Source organism: Rattus rattus, chromosome 4 (genome assembly GCF_011064425.1).
Source record: "Rattus rattus isolate New Zealand chromosome 4, Rrattus_CSIRO_v1, whole genome shotgun sequence".
Lineage (NCBI taxonomy): Eukaryota > Metazoa > Chordata > Mammalia > Rodentia > Muridae > Rattus > Rattus rattus.
This window is the reverse complement of record NC_046157.1, coordinates 4,976,791-4,994,422: the sequence shown is the minus strand read 5'-3', so window position 1 is coordinate 4,994,422 and position 17,632 is coordinate 4,976,791. Positions and strand designations below refer to the sequence as shown.

The window sequence follows — 17,632 nt, the reverse complement described above, 5'->3', positions numbered from 1 at the left end:
GGGACAGCCCTGTCTATAGTAGTATGTGGGGTGGGACAGTCCTGTCTATAGTAATGTGTGGGATGGGACAGCCCTATCTATAGTAATGTGTGGGGTGGGACAGCCCTGTCTATAGTAGTATGTGGGGTGGGACAGCCCTGTCTATAGTAATGTGTGGGATGGGACAGCCCACTGTCTATAGTAAAGTGTGGGCTGGGACAGTCCTATCTATAGTAGTGTGTGGGGTGGGACAGCCCACTATCTATAGTAAAGTGTGGGGTGGGACAGTTCACTATCTATAGTAGTGTGGGCTGGGACAGTCCTATCTATAGTAGTGTGTGGGGTGGGACAGTTCACTACTATCTATAGTAGTGTGGGGTGGGACAGCCCTGTCTATAGTAATGTGTGGGGTGGGACAGCCCTGTCTATAGTAGTGTGTGGGCTGGGACAGCATCATTACGTTAAGATCATTGATTTCATGTGATTTCTCTTTTCATCATTCCCTTAACAAGGAAGGCTACACCTTAGCAGCATGTGTATAAACATGGGATGAATGAAGGAAATGGATACCACGTTAGTAAAAGAAGAGTAAGAACCAAGACCAGAACCAGAAACCCTGACAGGCACCATGCAGATGACTACAGGGCAGTGTAGACCGCAGAAAGGATTCTAATCCCTAAACGCTGACAGGGACCCTTCCTCAGAGAAACAGTACGGGGTTCCACTTACATACGCGTATTACAGAGGGAGGGCTCACGCTAGGACTCCATCAGTCCTAACAGATGGGCTCCTGAGGTGGCCACTATCTATAGTAGTGTGCAGGGTGGGAATAGCGCTTGCACACACCTGCACTCGGGGCGGAGGCCCCAGCAGCCTGCCCAGGCTTATCCACAATAGCGTGGGGGTTGCTGATACCAGCACTGGCAGAGCCTTGCTTCAAATGAACCGGAGTGGAAGTTGGTGTGCGAGGCAGTGGTGATGGACTTGGAGTTGATATTGGAGAACCTTTGTTAATTAAAGGAGAGAAAATAAACACACTTTAATTAGGAAGGTGCCAAGGTCAAAGGTAACTATCAGAAGAGAGCAGGCCCAGCACTTCAGACTCTGAGCAGGGCTGTACCAGTGTAGCTGAGGCAGGCAGTCTGGTCTTACGCTGTGCACCTGAGTAACCAGGGTCACTTCATGACCAGGAGCAGCAAACGGAACAAGTAACTAGAAACAGACTCTGGGGCAGGAGACGGCGCCGCAGCTGTGAGGACTTGACTCGTGCTCACCCTAGGACTTGGGTGTTCAATTCCCAGCACCCACATGGCGGCCCATGCCTGTTTGTAGCTTCAGTTCTAGGGGACCTAAAGCCTTCTTCTGGTCTCCATGGGCACTGCTTATATGTGGTTCCTAGACATACATACAGGCAAAGCACCCCTACACATAAAACTTTAAAAGGGAAAAGTTAAAAAGGAAACAATTCTGAGCCCAGCTGAGGTAGCACATGCCTTGATCCCAGAACTCAAGGGGCAAAGGCAGGCAGACCTTTGTGAGTTTAAAGCTAGCTTGCTCTACATATCGAGTCCAGGCCAATTAGAGATGCATAATGAGACTGTCTCAAAAAACATACATTCTCTGGGCCCACCCTTAACCTCTACTCAAAATCAGCCTGCATTTTAACAAGACCCCCTGGCATGCACATTAAAGGTGGCAGCATAGGCTTTTAATCCCAGCACCCAGGACTCAGAAGGAAATAGATCTTTGTGTTCTCTTGGTGTCACTGACCAAAAGCCAGCCCAGGTTGGAATTCTCTTTTTTTTTCTTTTAGTCTTCCATTGTCTCTGTCTGTTATACGACTCTGGATCTGTCCCTGTGTGTCTGTCCCTAACAAAGGCTCCTTTCTCTCCTTCACTGAACAACACAGAACTCATCATATGGGAAAGAAACGAGGGATACTTATATAAATCTCAAATGCCCTTACCTGACCGAGATAACAATCAAACACTAACAAGCAAGGTTCCGATCTTTTGTTCAGCATTTATTGTGGATATTCATTTTATGGGTGCTTTTAACTACCATCTTGTTTATGGCAAGTGATCCTAACAACATTCACGAGAATAACAAATACGTGCCAGGTGGCGGCGGCCGCATACATCTTTAAAACCAGCACTTGGGAGGCAGAGGCAAATCTCTTTGAGTTTGAGGCCAGCCTGGTCTAAAGAGCAAGTTCCAGGACAGCCAGGGCTACACAGAAAAAGCCCTGTCTTATGAATAAATAAATAGATAAATAAATAAATAAATAAATAAGTGAATGATTGTAGTTATCCATTAGCTTAGGCCTCGAAATCTCAACAATTTGTCTACTTCAACATAAATGGAGAGAACTGTAAGGGCCTCGCCCTTTAATTTCCTAGGCACTTAAAAATTGCCAGGAAAGCTCTTCCCCAGGCATGAGCACCCTAAATTATTATCCAATCTCACGTGATCAACCCAAAAAATATACACACAAGCAGAAACCCAAAAGTTTACATTTATATAATCACACACACACACACACACACACACACACACACAACAATAATTTAAAAAAAAGATGAACACATGGAAGGGTTGGAGGGATGATAAGGAATAAGGTAAATATATTTTTATATTAAAAATATCCAAAAAGCAGTGTCTTATATTCACAATGTAGAACTAGTGTATTTTGGTATGATAAATCTCTTAATACCATAGGCTGGTATTTATAATACTGAATACTCAAAGAAAACCAGTAAATAAACAGCTAGATTAAGGAATTCTGTGTTTTGATTTGGAATATATTTAAATAGGAAAATGTGAAATTTACTTACAGTAAACAAAAATCTCTATCAAGATTTATGTATGCCATAGGCAGAATCTCAAACAATGTTCTCAAACTCTACTCATGCACAGCTAAACACACCTAAGAACCTACCCCACCCCACCAAAGCTGTCCTCTGTCAATTTCTCAGCCTCAAATCATTTACACGTCCAGTTTACTCCACTTCGGAAACAGGGAGTTTCAAATTTCAGTAGCAGATTTAATTACAGGACGGGACTGCTACCCCCTGTTGACTGTAATGATTTGTATTATATTTTTGCTTAGCTATCCATGGACAGCAGTAAATATTCCCATTTTACTTCTTTTAAAGTTCACGCAGGGGCTGGAGACACAGCGCAGCGCTTGAGAACACGGGCGGCCCTGACAGAAGACTCGGATTGTTCCGCAGTGGCTCACAACGACCCGAGACTTCAACTCCTGGCTTCCACAGGCATACCACAACACACAAACATACAAGAGCCAAAACATTCATACACATGAAGCAAAATTATGAAGAAGTGTTCCCCGTTCTTAGACGCTTTCAACTACCCCTACTGTCCTTCCTGAAGTACAGCCTATGTTATATGTCCTTTGGTTAACATAAATGTAAATTGTCACAAGATAAAGGCCCTCGGCACAAAGGAAGTCTTAGAATAACTGTTCAGAGATCAACAGTTTTCTAGCAATGGTTAGAGAATAATAAAAGGCAATTCAATTCCACACCAACTCAGCCCTTAGAAAGACCTGTTTCTCTCCAAACTCAACTCTAATCTTAAAATACAGCAGAACACACATTTACCAGGAGACAACTGGAATGGATACCCTGGGCCTCTATTCTCCACCCTATTCAGAAATTCTTTCCATATAAATGACTTGCACTTTTCTTTGGGACAGCTTTGCCTAAGAACAGTGGTTAACTGTCCTTTGATACACATGGCGGTTGGTGTAGAGGCATCTCTCTGAGCTGGGTTGGGTGGCTTTTACCTGTGATGTCAGCATTTGCAAGGCGGAGTAAGGAGGAACACCTGAGTTCCTGGCCAGCCCGTGCTAAACGGTAACTTCTAGGCCAGTCTGATAGTCTGATGTTTCCCCACCTAGGGAGCACCACCCACATTGTCTCCAGCAAGGGCTCTGCGTACCTGAGACGATCTTACAGCTCATGGTAATGGGCTGAAAGGACTTGCCGGGTGACTCGGGATTAGGCACCTGACTCTGTGGCACAATTTTGCAGCTCGATGCGATGGGCTGGAAGGCAGAATTGCCATGTGAACTGAAGGTGACCTTCTGTGCTGCTGTCACTTTAGTGGGGGTTCTCTCCAAGGACGACGGTAAGGAATACAATGTGCTGTGTCTCTCGGCTTCGGCACTGTCTGGGAACCCTGTTTGAAATGCAGTGACATGATAAAATCAGTTACTCTGAACCACCTTCCAGCTGTGGAAGTAAGCAGAACTGTTACCACGTTACTCAGTTCAAATCCATTTAAAACAACTGTCAGCACAAAATGAATATCAACTGCCCCCTTAGATATTTTTGGGAGAAAATAAACCCTGTATTCAGACTCCTAACTCAGGTAAAACAATTAGGGGTGTGACAGCTGACCTTGCTTATCAACATAAGGTCACTAAGACACACCTGTGCATCTGTGGGAATTTCCAGAGACGTTTACCTGAGAAGAGACGCCCGCTCTGACTGTGAGTGATAGCATTCCTCTGGTCAGTGAGAAGTCATTAACACAGAGTTCCAGGAACACCATGGACCAGAAGGGAGGTTGCTGTCACGATAAACGTGAATATGTGCTTCACAGGCCTTTGGGACTAGCATTTAGGAGGAAAGACAAATGAAAGCCAAGCCGTAGGTAGGCTGTGATCAGGGTCTGATGTAAAGGCTGTTCTGGTGGGACTACAGAGGATCAGACAGCTGACTAACATAAAGACTGTGTTCATGGGGCTTAACAGGGGACTAAGGACTCTGCTGAGAGCTGGATTAGAAGCTGTTTTATGTTATACTCAGGTAAGCAAACACACAACCAAAACTAAAACAAACCACTACCAACACTGGCTGCTTTCTATCCAGACATAGTGATTTGAGTGAGGTTGAATTTAAACTCTGGACGCAGTTGACTGGCAGAGTAAGGGAGTGTTAACACTCAGGCTGACCTGAGGCTATCACTCACTGTGTGTACTGGGGTTCACAATGAGAAGTCAGAAAGTGTGCGTTTGGTGAGTTAAGGGGCACAGACTCAGGGTAAACAGAACGGGTGCTCTCAAAGCAGCAGTCGTCGTAAAGGAGGTTAACACCGTGAAGGAAGTGCTTGCATCTGGATGGCAGGACATGGCCTAGAATATGGGCCTCCACAAGCAGAGGGCTTAGAAGCAAACTGACTGCAAACCCTGAGAAGACAAAGCCTGCACAAGTCCTGTTCAGCCACACGGGCTGCTGGAGTATGGTCCAGGGGTGTCAGGCCATGTCTCGAACTGGCAGCAGCGAAACCAGCAGAATCTACATGGTGCTGACTTACAAGCACGCAAACTCCAGAAGGTACAGGGCTAGAAACAGGTCGTAGGACACTGGTGGGATCCAGGTTGTTGGAGCCGAGATGACAGACATGGAACTGCAGGATTTGGTATTTGCTTTGGTTCAGTATTTCTTTGCTACGCCTTATTCCTTCTGTTGGGAATGAGTGTTCACTCTGTACCACTGCATGGTACAAGTATACAGAACTTCTCGTTGATTCTCGGGTCCAGTTGACAGACTGCCTTGAGTCTTAGAAGAGACTTTGAACTCGGGCTTTTGAGCGATGCTAGAACTGCTGGAGCCATGCTCATTTATGAGGTTAGAGATGCCTCGATGGTAAAACCATTTGTCACTCTTTGCAGAGGACCAAGTGAGTCAACTCCCACACCGGGCAGCTCACAACTGCTGTTAACGCCAGCTTCATAGGATCTGACACTTCTAAGACTTAGTAAATTCCTGTACACATGTGCTACACACACAGTGATACACATACATCAAAATAAATCTAAAAACTCACAGCACTCGGGAGGCAGAGACGGCCAGATCTCTGTGAGTTCGAGGCCAGCTTGGTCGACTGAGAAAGTTCCAAGATAGCCAGGGCCGCACAGAGAAACCATGCCTCAAAACCCAAAATGAATTACTAAAAGGAAAAAAAAAAATACTTTGGGAGACTCGTGAAGACTCCTGCATTTTCATTCTGAGATGAATATAAGCCATTAAGGGATATTCAGTAAGGGTTCAAAAGTAATGTTGGAGCTGGAGAGATGGCTTAGCAGTTACGAGCACTCACTCTCTTGAAAACCCAGAGTCAGTACCCAGCACTCACATCCTGGGTCACGAACATCTGTAATTCAGTTCCAGGGGATCTGGTACTCAATTTCTGATCTCCATGGGAATCGAACATACACATGGTGCACATACAGACATAAAACAAAAGTACTCACACACATCGAATAAAATAATCTAAAACCAATGCATTTGTAAGTCACGGCGACAGAGACTGGACTTCTGATTGCTGATTCTCATTGTCAACTTGACTAGATTTGGAGTCACTAGGACAAGTACCTCTGAGGGAGTCTTTGAAGGAGTTTTAGACAGGGGTGTGTGTGTGTGTGTGTGTGTGTGTGTGTGTGTGTGTGTGTGTGTGTGTGTCTATGTGGGTGTGTTTGTCTGTGTGGGTGTGTTTGTCTGTGTGTGTTTGTGTGTATGTTTTTCTGTGTGTGTGTGTGTTTGTGTGTGTGTGTGTGTGTGTGCACGCATGCACTAGTAACTTCTTCAGCTGCTCTCACTGGACTTGGAGCTCACCAACCGGCTACAATGGCTACAACTGGCTACAACCGGCCAGTGAGCGCCAAGAGCCTACCTGTCTCTGGACTCCAGCGAAGGGTGACAGATATATACGGCTTCATCTAGCTTTTATATTGAGTGGGCATCTGAGTCCAGGTCCTCATGCACGCAAAGGCCATTATAGCTGAGTAGGTGTTTCTACCCTCCTCAGGTTTACCTGAGCAGGTTACTCCTCCCAGGTTTACCTGGCAATCAACTGCTTATATTTAAAAACTTAAATGAACATTAACAAATTTATATTCTTATTGAATGATAAAAATCATAAAATATAAGATGTTGATGTTGAATGTTATATTTTTTACAGAATTAAGATTAAATATGTAACATTATAAAGTGTCCTATTCACACAATCAGAACCTGAACCAGAAAGTTTTCAGAAAAGGATAAAAATGTAGGGGCTGGAGACGGCTCTGCTTTAAGGACACTGGTTGAGCGCCCCCAGGAGGCTGAGACCCAGAAGTTGAGAGCCACTCAGAGGACCTGGGGTTGGCTCCCAGCATCTACAATGGCTCACGACCATCTGGAACCCCAGCTCTAGGGGACCTGATGCCCTCTTCTGGCTTCTGTGAGCACCAGGTGTGTATGGGGTGAACAGATGTAGATATAATCAAAGCACTCCTGTACATTAAAATGTTTAAAAAGGATAAAAATTCAATAATTATGACCTTTTCATCCTTCTAAAATGTAGAAATTTATGAAAAACTTACTACCAAGAAGAACGTAAGCTTAGCTATTTTCATAGTGGAACTGTATGCTAGAGGCAGAATGGAAAACAAGTTTCCATTTATTTCGAGCGGCTGAAAGCAGAAGTCAGATATTCACACATGAGAAAAACGCCCAGAGAGTGATCCTCTCAACAAAGAGGCCAGCATTACCTTCTCCCACAGGGGCAGCGGATGCTGGCTCAGGGGACCGTGCCACTGGTGAGGCTTTCACTGGGGCTGGAATCGTCAGGGATGGAGGAGGGGCGTCCGAGATGTCCGATTCCGATGACTGAGGATACACGTAGTCCTCGCCGAGCGAGTGCCGATGAAGCTCAACATCCACTACCTAGAGTCGCGGAACACGCAGGCTCGTGAGTCCATCGTCAGTGTGACAGCGCTCAGGCTCTGACCAGAAACAAGTGATTCTAACCACATTTCAGCAGCAATCGAAATTTACAGTGAGGTTTTCCTCTTTCTACCTTAACACAGACACCTCGGTGCAGTGCCTGTCTTCCCATTCACTGCTTCTACTGCGTACAACACTCTTCCCCATGGCCACCTTCCTACTAGGACATCTCAAGCGTCAGTCACCCTCTCAGGAAGACTTTCCCTGTCCACTGTGACTTAACATAAGCTCCCATTCACCCTCTTCTTCACCACATTCGTTTGTAGTTGAAGCTGAAAGTGTCTTACTTGTGCTCAGTGTTTACCATCAGTGCTGGTTACTTTTTGTCAACTGAATATAAGCTGGGGTCACCTGGGAGGGAGCCTCACCCGGAAGAGCCTGTGGAGAATCTTCTTGATCAATAACTGACACCAGAGGCTCACACTATGGGTGGTGCTGCCCCTGGGCTGGCACTTCTGAGTTCTATCAGGAAACAGGCTGAGCACCAGGAAGGACAAATTCGGAAGCGTTTATGCCCCCATGGTTCCTGCTTAAGTTCCTGATTCCGAGCTTTTGCTTGAGCTCCTACCCTAACTTTCTTCAGTGATGAACCGTGACAGTGGTTCTCAACCTACGGCCGAAACCCCCTAGGGTGAATCAAATGACCCTTTCTCAGGGGTTGCTAAGCCATCTGATAGCAGACATTTGCATTATGATTCACAACAGCAGCAAAAGTACAGTTATGAAGTAGCAATGGAAATACTTTTATGGTTGGAGGCCCCACAACATGAGGAACTCTGCTAAAGGGTCGCAGCATAAGGAAGGCTGAGAACCACTGACTTAGGACTTGGGAGCTGCTACATGAGATACGTCCTCCTTTCCAAGTTGCTCTGGTCATGAACTTTAGCACAGCAAAGAGGCTGAACCACTATCCTTACGCTCTAGACTAACTCTTCAAGAATAAAAATTACGTTAGTTATCTCTTTAGTCTTATCTACCAGTGAAAGTATACAAGGTACTTAATAAATATCTTCTGGTTTCATAAGTGCACTACTATAAACTGAAGATTTAGCTAGCTGAGTATAATGGTGACCGCTGACATACGATAAATGGAGCAAGGAAAACTAGGCATCTACATAGTGATGAGGTTGGCCCTTACAGTTTAACAAAGTTAGCAAAGGGTCTACACATAAGAGCTCAAAATGGGCCAAGAGGATGGCTCAGTGGGTAAAGGTCTTGCCACCAAGACTGATGACCTGGGTCCCATCCTCAGAACCCAGACTGGAAGGAAAGGAGAAGGTCCCAGAAGTGGTCCTCTAACTGCCACACACACGCCCTGTGCTAAGACAGGACATTCTCAGAAGAAAACCCAGGGGACCTCGAACCTGAGTCAGCACTCAGTTCGTGCACAGTAAAATCACAGGCCAAAATCCCACAACCTAGGATGAATAGGACTCTGCTTTTTGAGGCTGGAGATATGGCTCAGCAGTTAAGAGCACGGATTACCATTCCAGAAGATCTGGGTTCAATTCCTACCATTCACAGGGCAGCTCGCAACCATCTGTACCTAACTCCAGTCCTCAGGCAATAACCTTTTCAGACCTCCTCAGGCACTGAGCATGAATGTGGTACACACGGATGTGTGCAGGCAAAATACTCATACACATAAAATAATAAATCATTTCTTTTCTACACTTATTCAGTTGTGTGATGGGGAAGGCAGAGGACAATCTGCAAATGTTAGTTCTCTCCTAGCCCCATGTGCATTCTAGAGATCAAATTCAGATCCAAGGTTAGTGGCCAGCATTTTCAGCCTACTAAGCTACCCGAGAGTCTATTACAATGGGACACTTTCATGTACATATAAACACACATGTTCATGTATGAACACACAAGTCGCTCTGGTCATGGTCTTTAGCATAGCAATAGAAAAGAGACTGAGTTGTTATCCTGGGCAAAGGATTTGAGCAGACATTTCCTCCAAGAAAATACTATCAGCCAGTAAGTCCATAAAATAATGCTGGATATTGCTAATAATTTTAAAGTATCAACCACTTCGCAGCTATAACAATAACTACCTATAACTTAAAACCAGAAAAATAACAAGTATTAATAAAGATGTGGACACTCTATAGACTCCATACTTGTGGAGCAAATATAAAATTCCTTAGAAAGATGCCATAGAAAATACTATGGTTCAAAAGTACTGGAAATAGCTGGGTATACGCCTAAATAATCTGAAAAAGGAAACCAAATGTTGTCTGTAAACCCCTATTCCCATCACCATTATCACAGCCAAAAGCAGATCCCACCCAACACATGAGAAACAAGCAACATGCGTGCATGCATGCGTGCGCGCACACACACACACACACACACACACACACACACACACACACACACACACGCACACGCGCACACGCACACAGAGCAATATCCAGCCTTCAAAGGCGGGAGGCAGGAGACGACCACTGCTTATCACTGGAGTCAGCTACCAGCTCTCGCGTGCTACTGAAGGAACTGTGCGTAAGTCTAGTTCCAAGAGATCTGATGCCTTCTTCACACATGTGCTGCACATACATGAAGGCAAAATTTAAAAAGCTTAAGGAGCTGGAAAGATTGCTTAGTGGCTAAAAATAGGTATTGCTCTTCCAGAGGACCTGAGTTCAATTCCCAGGACCCACATCAGCTGGCTCACAACTACCTGTAACTCCAGCTCCGAGGGATTGAATCTTCCGGCCTCTGTGGGAACCATACACACGGCACATATTTAGATACAAAATTAAAAGTAAAGTAAATCTTTAAAAAAAAAAAAAAAAAAAAAGCACTTGTTGTTCTTGCAGAAGACCTTTGTTCAGGTCCCAGGACCCACACGGTGGCTCACACGTATCTCTAATTTTAACTCCAGTGGATCCAACACCCTCAATCTGGCCCCCAAGGTTAACCAGGCACACATGTCACGGAGACACATATATGTACGAAGATAGACTGCTCATACACATAAAAAATACAAAGATTAATCTTAAAAAGGGGGGATGACTCTAACGCCTCCTACAACATGGACGAACCATGAAGATACTGTACGTCCTTCAGCAAGGAGGTTAAGGAAGCCAAGCTCTTCGAGTCCAATCACATAAAGGAGGCAAGTTCATACGGACAAAAGGGAAGTGGTGGGGCTAACTCAATAGGTATGGACTTAGAAGACGAGGAAAGCTCAGGAGACGGCTGACATCACTGCGAACATATTTCACATCACTGACTTACATGTGGGAAATGGTTCAGATCCTAAAGTTTTTGTCATATTAAGTGGGATGGCCAAGAAAAATCAACTCAAAAAAATAGAGACAGACAGACAGACAGACCAATACTCATTTCTATTGTTGTTAAATAAAAATAACAGCTTGGGTGGTTGCAAATCCTAGCATTCAAGAGGCTGGATTTGAGATGAGCCTAGGCTATGGGGTGTGACCCTGTATTACACATGTGAACTTGACATGCATACACCACATACACATGCACGCATGTATACGCACATGCCCCCCCCCACACACACTGGCATGAGCACACCTTCCCGCTGAGCCACAGTACCTACCGTCTCGGCGCCCAGGGTCTGCAAGCCAGTGTAGGTCCTATCCAGCTAGGGCAAAGAAAAAGAGGAGACATTAGAATCCACTCTGACCGCGAAGCTGAACGTGTGACACCAGATCATTGCAAGCCGATCCTCACCACTCTGGGGGAAATCTCAGCAAAGCCAAAACTTAATCACAAAGTTATAAGTGTACACTTTAAAAACCCATTCCAAGGACAATCTGAAAATGATTCATGTGGATTCTCTGCAGCCTTAAATACAATCACGAACCAATAAAGAATGCTTCACTAAATCACATCAGATCAACTTGTACACACAGTGTTACGTGGCACCGAGATAATAAAGCTGTATGGAAATACTTCAAATGGCAGGCTACAGAAACATACATGCAATGCTGTGTATGTATGGGTGGGTGTTCTGGCAGTTCAAGGCCACGTACTGACAGACGGCATGGGTGGGGCAATGGAGGGAGGAAATCAGGGCCTGTGTGGAGGAAGCACCAGCCTCTTACATCTTCCTGAGGATGGGGGCAGCTGCGCAGTCTGTAACTGGGCTCTCTGATTCCAAGGCAGGGGGCAGGGAGGTGGGACAGGGACACAATGTACAGCCACCAATACCTGCTTCGAAGTGGGTACTTCTCCAGGTGAGCCAGCCACAGTTACAGTGTCAGAAGTGTGCCTGCAGGCATCTGTGGCGGGGAAGGATGCTACAGGCTCTGTGGCCTGAGCAGTGAGTCTGAATCCTGAGACCTAGAGTTTTACTAGATAAGCTCTCAGCCAAGAGGACAGCTGCTCAAAAGACAAGGGCAACTTCAGGTTATATCCATTCCTCTATCTATCCCCTACAGATGGAAATGTTTCTCTATAATCTTCTAGCCTCCGTGGACACCTACCAGACACATAGCTAAAAATAGTAAGTCTTCTTTTAAAGTGTACTACTATAATTTTAAAATACTCCTCTTTAAGACTAGGTGTGGTGGTACGAACCTTTGATGCCAGTAAACAGATCTCTGTGAGTTACAGGTCAGTGTGATCTACACAGTGAGAATCTATCTCAAACATGAACATACAAAACAACCAAAAACTGTGTCTCAAATAATCTACTGAGAACCAGAAAAAAACTTAATAGGCAAGAACTAGTAAACACGCTCCCCCTTACTTGATAAATTAGGGCTAGGTCCACTGCCAATAAGACAGTGTATGTAGTGAGCAAAGGAAACCAAAGACTGGGGCTGGAGAGCTGGCTCATCGGTTACAAGCACTGAGCTCTTGTAGAGACCTGGGCTGTGTTCCCCACACCCACATGGCAGCTTGCAGCTCTGTAACTCCAGTTTCAGGAGATCGGATGCCCTTTTCTGGTCTCTGTGGACACTAGGCAAGCATGCCATACACATACATACATTCAGACCTAACACTCGCACATGTAAAAAATAAAATACAATATGTTTTTTTTTTTCCTTTTTTTTTTCTGGGGACCGAACCCAGGGCCCTTTTTTGCTAGGCAAGCGCTCTACCACTGAGCTAAATCCCCAACCCACAATATGTTTTTAGAAACCAAAACTATTCAAGATCTTCCCACAAGAGATGGTCAGGGGGTCCTTTTGATCAAAGCCCCCCCTGGAGCTCTTTAAAGCTGCTTTTGAGTCCTCTCTAATCTCATGAAGGCATAAAAAGGAGAAACAAACAGTGCTTGCTGTCTACCATCAACAGAAGGAAAATCCCAAGGTGGGACTGAAACAGGTACATTTGTGCAACAAAAGTAACGAAGACAAAACCTCTTCGGATATGTTCAACTTTATTTAGTTCAAATTCTGGGAGCTCAAATGATAACCACAGAGAAGGGTGACTTGGGGAAAGCACACTATTAGAATTAGATCACATATAAATAACACAACCAATTACCTGTACTACAAGGAACCCAAGAATGGTGGATATCATGATGGTCTTCCAATGATAATATTTACATGTATTTACTATGTGATGGCAAAAAATATTTAAAAACAAATATAAAACACAAAGCAAACCAAAAAAAAAAAGCACAAAAATTGGCCACAATATTAATCCAACATTTTGGTATTATTTGGGTTTTTTTTAACCTTTAAAAAAAAAATCATGAATCGTGTCTCTGTTCGTGGTAGTGTGAATTTCTTGCACACACTAGTCCAGTGCCCTTCCACTCCTACACTACATCAGAGCTCTCGAAACGGCTTCACTTTTATCAGTGCTGTGGTGGAATCTAGTGTTGTACTCATTGAACACAGACTTTACACGGCTCGTCCTCCTCTGCATGCAGGGCTAGTGGTCTGCCTTCCTGTGGTAGTTACATATGCAGATGTATAGCTGTACAGAAAATATCCAACAGATATGAATCATAACAACTCTATAATGAACCACGTGGGCAGTAGAGGGCCAACGAAGGATCTGGATTTAGACTACCACAAACTCATGCACTGCCACACGGTTGCCCAAACACGGTCACTTACCTTGATCTCGTGTGTGTATTCTGTGTGACACTCGTGTGTGCAGTGTTAGGGACTGGACAACACAAAGTATTTTCCTCACACACCAGAGAGTTAACTAAATGAAAAGAGAAAGGCTGCAGTAACAGGGTCTCGGGCAACATATTAATAACGGTGTGTTCGTTTGATAAAGAATGAACCTTTGCTCTACTTGGGAGTTAGTTCACCTTTTTAAATAGCAGACAGTGTCGAGCTTTGAGGAGAAGGCAGCTGCAGCAGTAGGCAGCATATGCTCAGAGGATTACCCTGCTTCCCATCGGAAGCCATGATCCTCGAGGTCGAAGCAGGAAAGGCAAATAGACACTGCTTCTAAGGCGCGGCGCTCTACCACAGTACCTTCAGATTGTGTATGATATCTATCCGCTTGTTCTGGCTGTCCTTAAAGTGAACTTGCACTCTGACAGGAAACTCTCCCCAGCCTCTTCTGGTCAGGTGAAAGGGGGGCTCTCTAGGGAAAAGCAGAAATTTACACATTCACCTGTGTTTGTACTCTCATTCGAGAAAGGGTTTCCTAGAGACAAAAGAGAAATTCACGTCTTCCCAAAAACCAACTAGGCTTCTTCATGAGATGCTAAATCAACACGCTGAGTTACACACACACACACACACACACACACACACACACACACACACACACACACACACACACACACACAGAGCTAATAAACTGTAATTCAAGTCTACATAAACCTTATTACTAACTCATTAAGGGTAAGAGGTACCGACTGCATAATCCAAAGTCATTTCTTAAATGGAACTAGTGTGAAAACGTGACACTTCAGAGTCAGAGACTGAATGACACTGACAGGCACAGGATGCAAGATGCACATCCCAAACCGAAATAAATCATAATCATTCAATCCAAAAGGGGTAACTGAGCTGGTGCTGTCTGCTAAAGGACGTCGTTTTTAAACGGAGACAGGGTCTCACTACGTATTTCTGGCTATTCTTGAACTCACTATGTATGCCAGGCTGGCCCTGGACCCCACCTGCTCTGCATCTGAGGGCTGGGATTAGAGATGTGCACCACAACATCTGGCAGTTTCTGCAATTTAAGCAGCAGAAGCACACAGTCAAGAAAACCATAACGAAAGCTTGACCCTCAGGTTCATCCATCAGGACCCACATTACACTCACGTGTGTGTGTGTGTGTGTGTGTGTGTGTGTGTGCGCGCGCGTGCACGCGTGCGTGCGTGCGTGTGTGTATAGATCAGATTGTCAACCTCTGGTATATTTCTCTGGAGTCATTCAATATTTTTAAATGTTTTTTCAAAAGCTTCTATTTGTGCATGTGTATAGAAGAAAAATTTCAAACTGTAAGGAAGGGCATGCCTATAAAGATATAAAAAGCCTATAGAACACCAAATAGACTGGAGACAATAAATGTACAGAGCAAAGAAAGAAAATTAAAGGGAAAGGAGTAAGTGACACGAGAGGCAGAGCCATCAACCCAACTTCTCAACAGACACTCAGAAGGCCAGAAGAGCCTGGGCAGATATCCTGCCAGACACCACAGATACCAGCCCAGACTAGTACATCCAGTGAAGTTTTAAATCACCCTAAGTGGAGAAAAGATATTCCATGATAAGTCAATATGGTAGAGCAATATCTATCTACTGATCCTGCCCTGGAAAAGGCACCAGAAGGAAAATTCTAGCCCATGAATACACAGAAAACAATGTCACACCCATGACACCAGAAGGAGAAAAGCACACAGACCCCCCCCGACACACACACACACACACACACACACACACACACACACACACACACTCTCACCTGCACACAACCGCCTTCTCCCACACTCTCTCTCTCTCTCTCTCTCTCTCTCTCTCTCTCTCTCTCTCTCTCACACACACACACACACACACACACACACACACACACACACACACACACAATAACAGGAATTAGCAATCACTGGTCACTGAGATCTCTCAGTATCAGTGGACTCGATTCCTCAATACAAAGACACAGACTAACAGAATAGATGCAGAAACAGGATCCATTCTTCTGCTGCAAGCAGGAAACACTCCTCAGCCTCAAAGACAGGCATTACCTAAGAGTAAAGGGTTGGAAAGAGATTTTCCGAGCAAACGGACCTAAGAAATAAGCTGTGAAGCCATTCCAGTATCTAACAAAATAAACTTCAAAGTATAATTACTCAAAAGAGATTGGAAGAACACTTAGTACTCATCAAAGGAAAACGCCACAAGATGATGTTTCAATTCTTAACAGCTGTGCCCCAAACAGAAGGGCACTCACATTTGCAAAACAAACATCACTAAAGCTTAAATCATACACTGACCCTCACACATTTATAGTGGGAGACTTTTGGAATCCCACTCACCACGGAGAGGTCAGCCAGCCAAAACTTAGAAATAATGGAGCTAGCGGATGTTTTAAACCAAATGGACAACAGACATTCACAGAACATTTCACCCAAATCAAAACAAACAAACAAACAAACAAACAAACAAACAAAAAAACCTCAGCATCTCATGGAACTTTCTCTAAAATCGACCACACACTCGGTCACAAAGCAAGCCTCAACAGATACAAGAAAATTGAAATAACTGTCTGTTATCCTCTCAGACCACCATGGATTAAAGGTGGATTTTAACAACAGAAAAATCAGAAAGCCTAAACAGTCATGAAACTGAAGAACTCTCTACTCAGTGAGGAGATTCAAAGACTCAGTAAGTCACACTCCAGAAGCCTATACTCCACAAAACTGAAAAATCTAAAAGAAATGCATAAGATTCTCGATAGATACCACTTACAGCAAGATCGGATAAACAATGTAAATAGACCCATGGCTCCTAAGGAAATAGAGAGGCAGCCATCGAAGTCTGCGTGCTGCCTCTATGTAAGTATATTCTACTAGCTGGGCTGCCTTGGCTGGCCTCAGAGGGAGAGGAAGCACCCACCCTTGCAGAGACTTGAAGTGATGGGGGCGGGGTGGGCGTGGGGGGATATACCCAGGGGGAGAGAAGATACTTAGAGGAGAAGAGGAAGGAGGATAGTGGAAGGATTGTGGGAGAGGATGACCGGGAGGGGGCAGTGAGCAGGATCTAAAGTAAAAAGGTTAAAAAAAAATTCAGTGAGTGGTAGGATACGGAATATTTCCACCATAAGTAGATTTTTAGGGTTGGCAAGATGGCTCAGCGGTTAAGAGCACTGACTGCTCTTCCAGGGGACCTGAGTTCAATTCCCAGCAACCACACGGTGGCTCACAAACATCTGTAATGGGATCCGATGCCCTCTTCTGGTGTGTATGAGGACAACTACGGGGTACTCAGATACACAGAATAAATAAAACTTTAATAAATAAATACATACATACATTTTTGCCTTTTCTTAAAAAAAAAAAAAATAGTTTCACAACAAAGAAAAGCTCAAGGCCAGGTTGTTTAAGTGCAGAATTTTATCTGATTTTAAAATAGCCAAAGCCAATTCATCTTAAATTGTTCCATAAACTAGAAACAGAAGGAACACTGCCACATCCATTGTACAGGGCGCAGTCATCCTGATATCCAAATCACAAAAAGATTCAACAACGAACTGTAGACCAATTTCCTCTATGAACATGGATGCAACAATACCCAGTAAAATATTTGTAAGCCAAACCCAAGAACACATCAGAAAGATCATCCACCATGATCAAGTAGGCTTCATCCCTGAGATGCAGGGTTGGTTTAATAAATGAAGATCAGTCAATGCACTGCACCATATAAACAAACTGAATGAAAAAGAAGCCCTTTAGATGCT

At 44.4% G+C, this 17,632-nt stretch overlaps 1 protein-coding gene across 2 annotated transcripts in view; it reads right to left on the bottom strand.

The window, feature by feature from the left end:
* Yeats2 (YEATS domain containing 2) overlaps window positions 1–17,632 on the bottom strand; it is an 82,456-nt gene that overhangs the window by 37,943 nt on the left and 26,881 nt on the right. For both annotated transcript variants that reach the window (XM_032899945.1, XM_032899944.1), the window contains 5 exons: window positions 14,198–14,309; window positions 11,347–11,391; window positions 7,541–7,715; window positions 3,943–4,182; window positions 826–984 (listed from right to left, as the gene is read on the bottom strand). In XM_032899945.1, coding sequence (XP_032755836.1) covers window positions 826–984; window positions 3,943–4,182; window positions 7,541–7,715; window positions 11,347–11,391; window positions 14,198–14,309 — 731 coding nt within the window. The remainder of the gene's footprint in view (window positions 1–825; window positions 985–3,942; window positions 4,183–7,540; window positions 7,716–11,346; window positions 11,392–14,197; window positions 14,310–17,632) is intronic.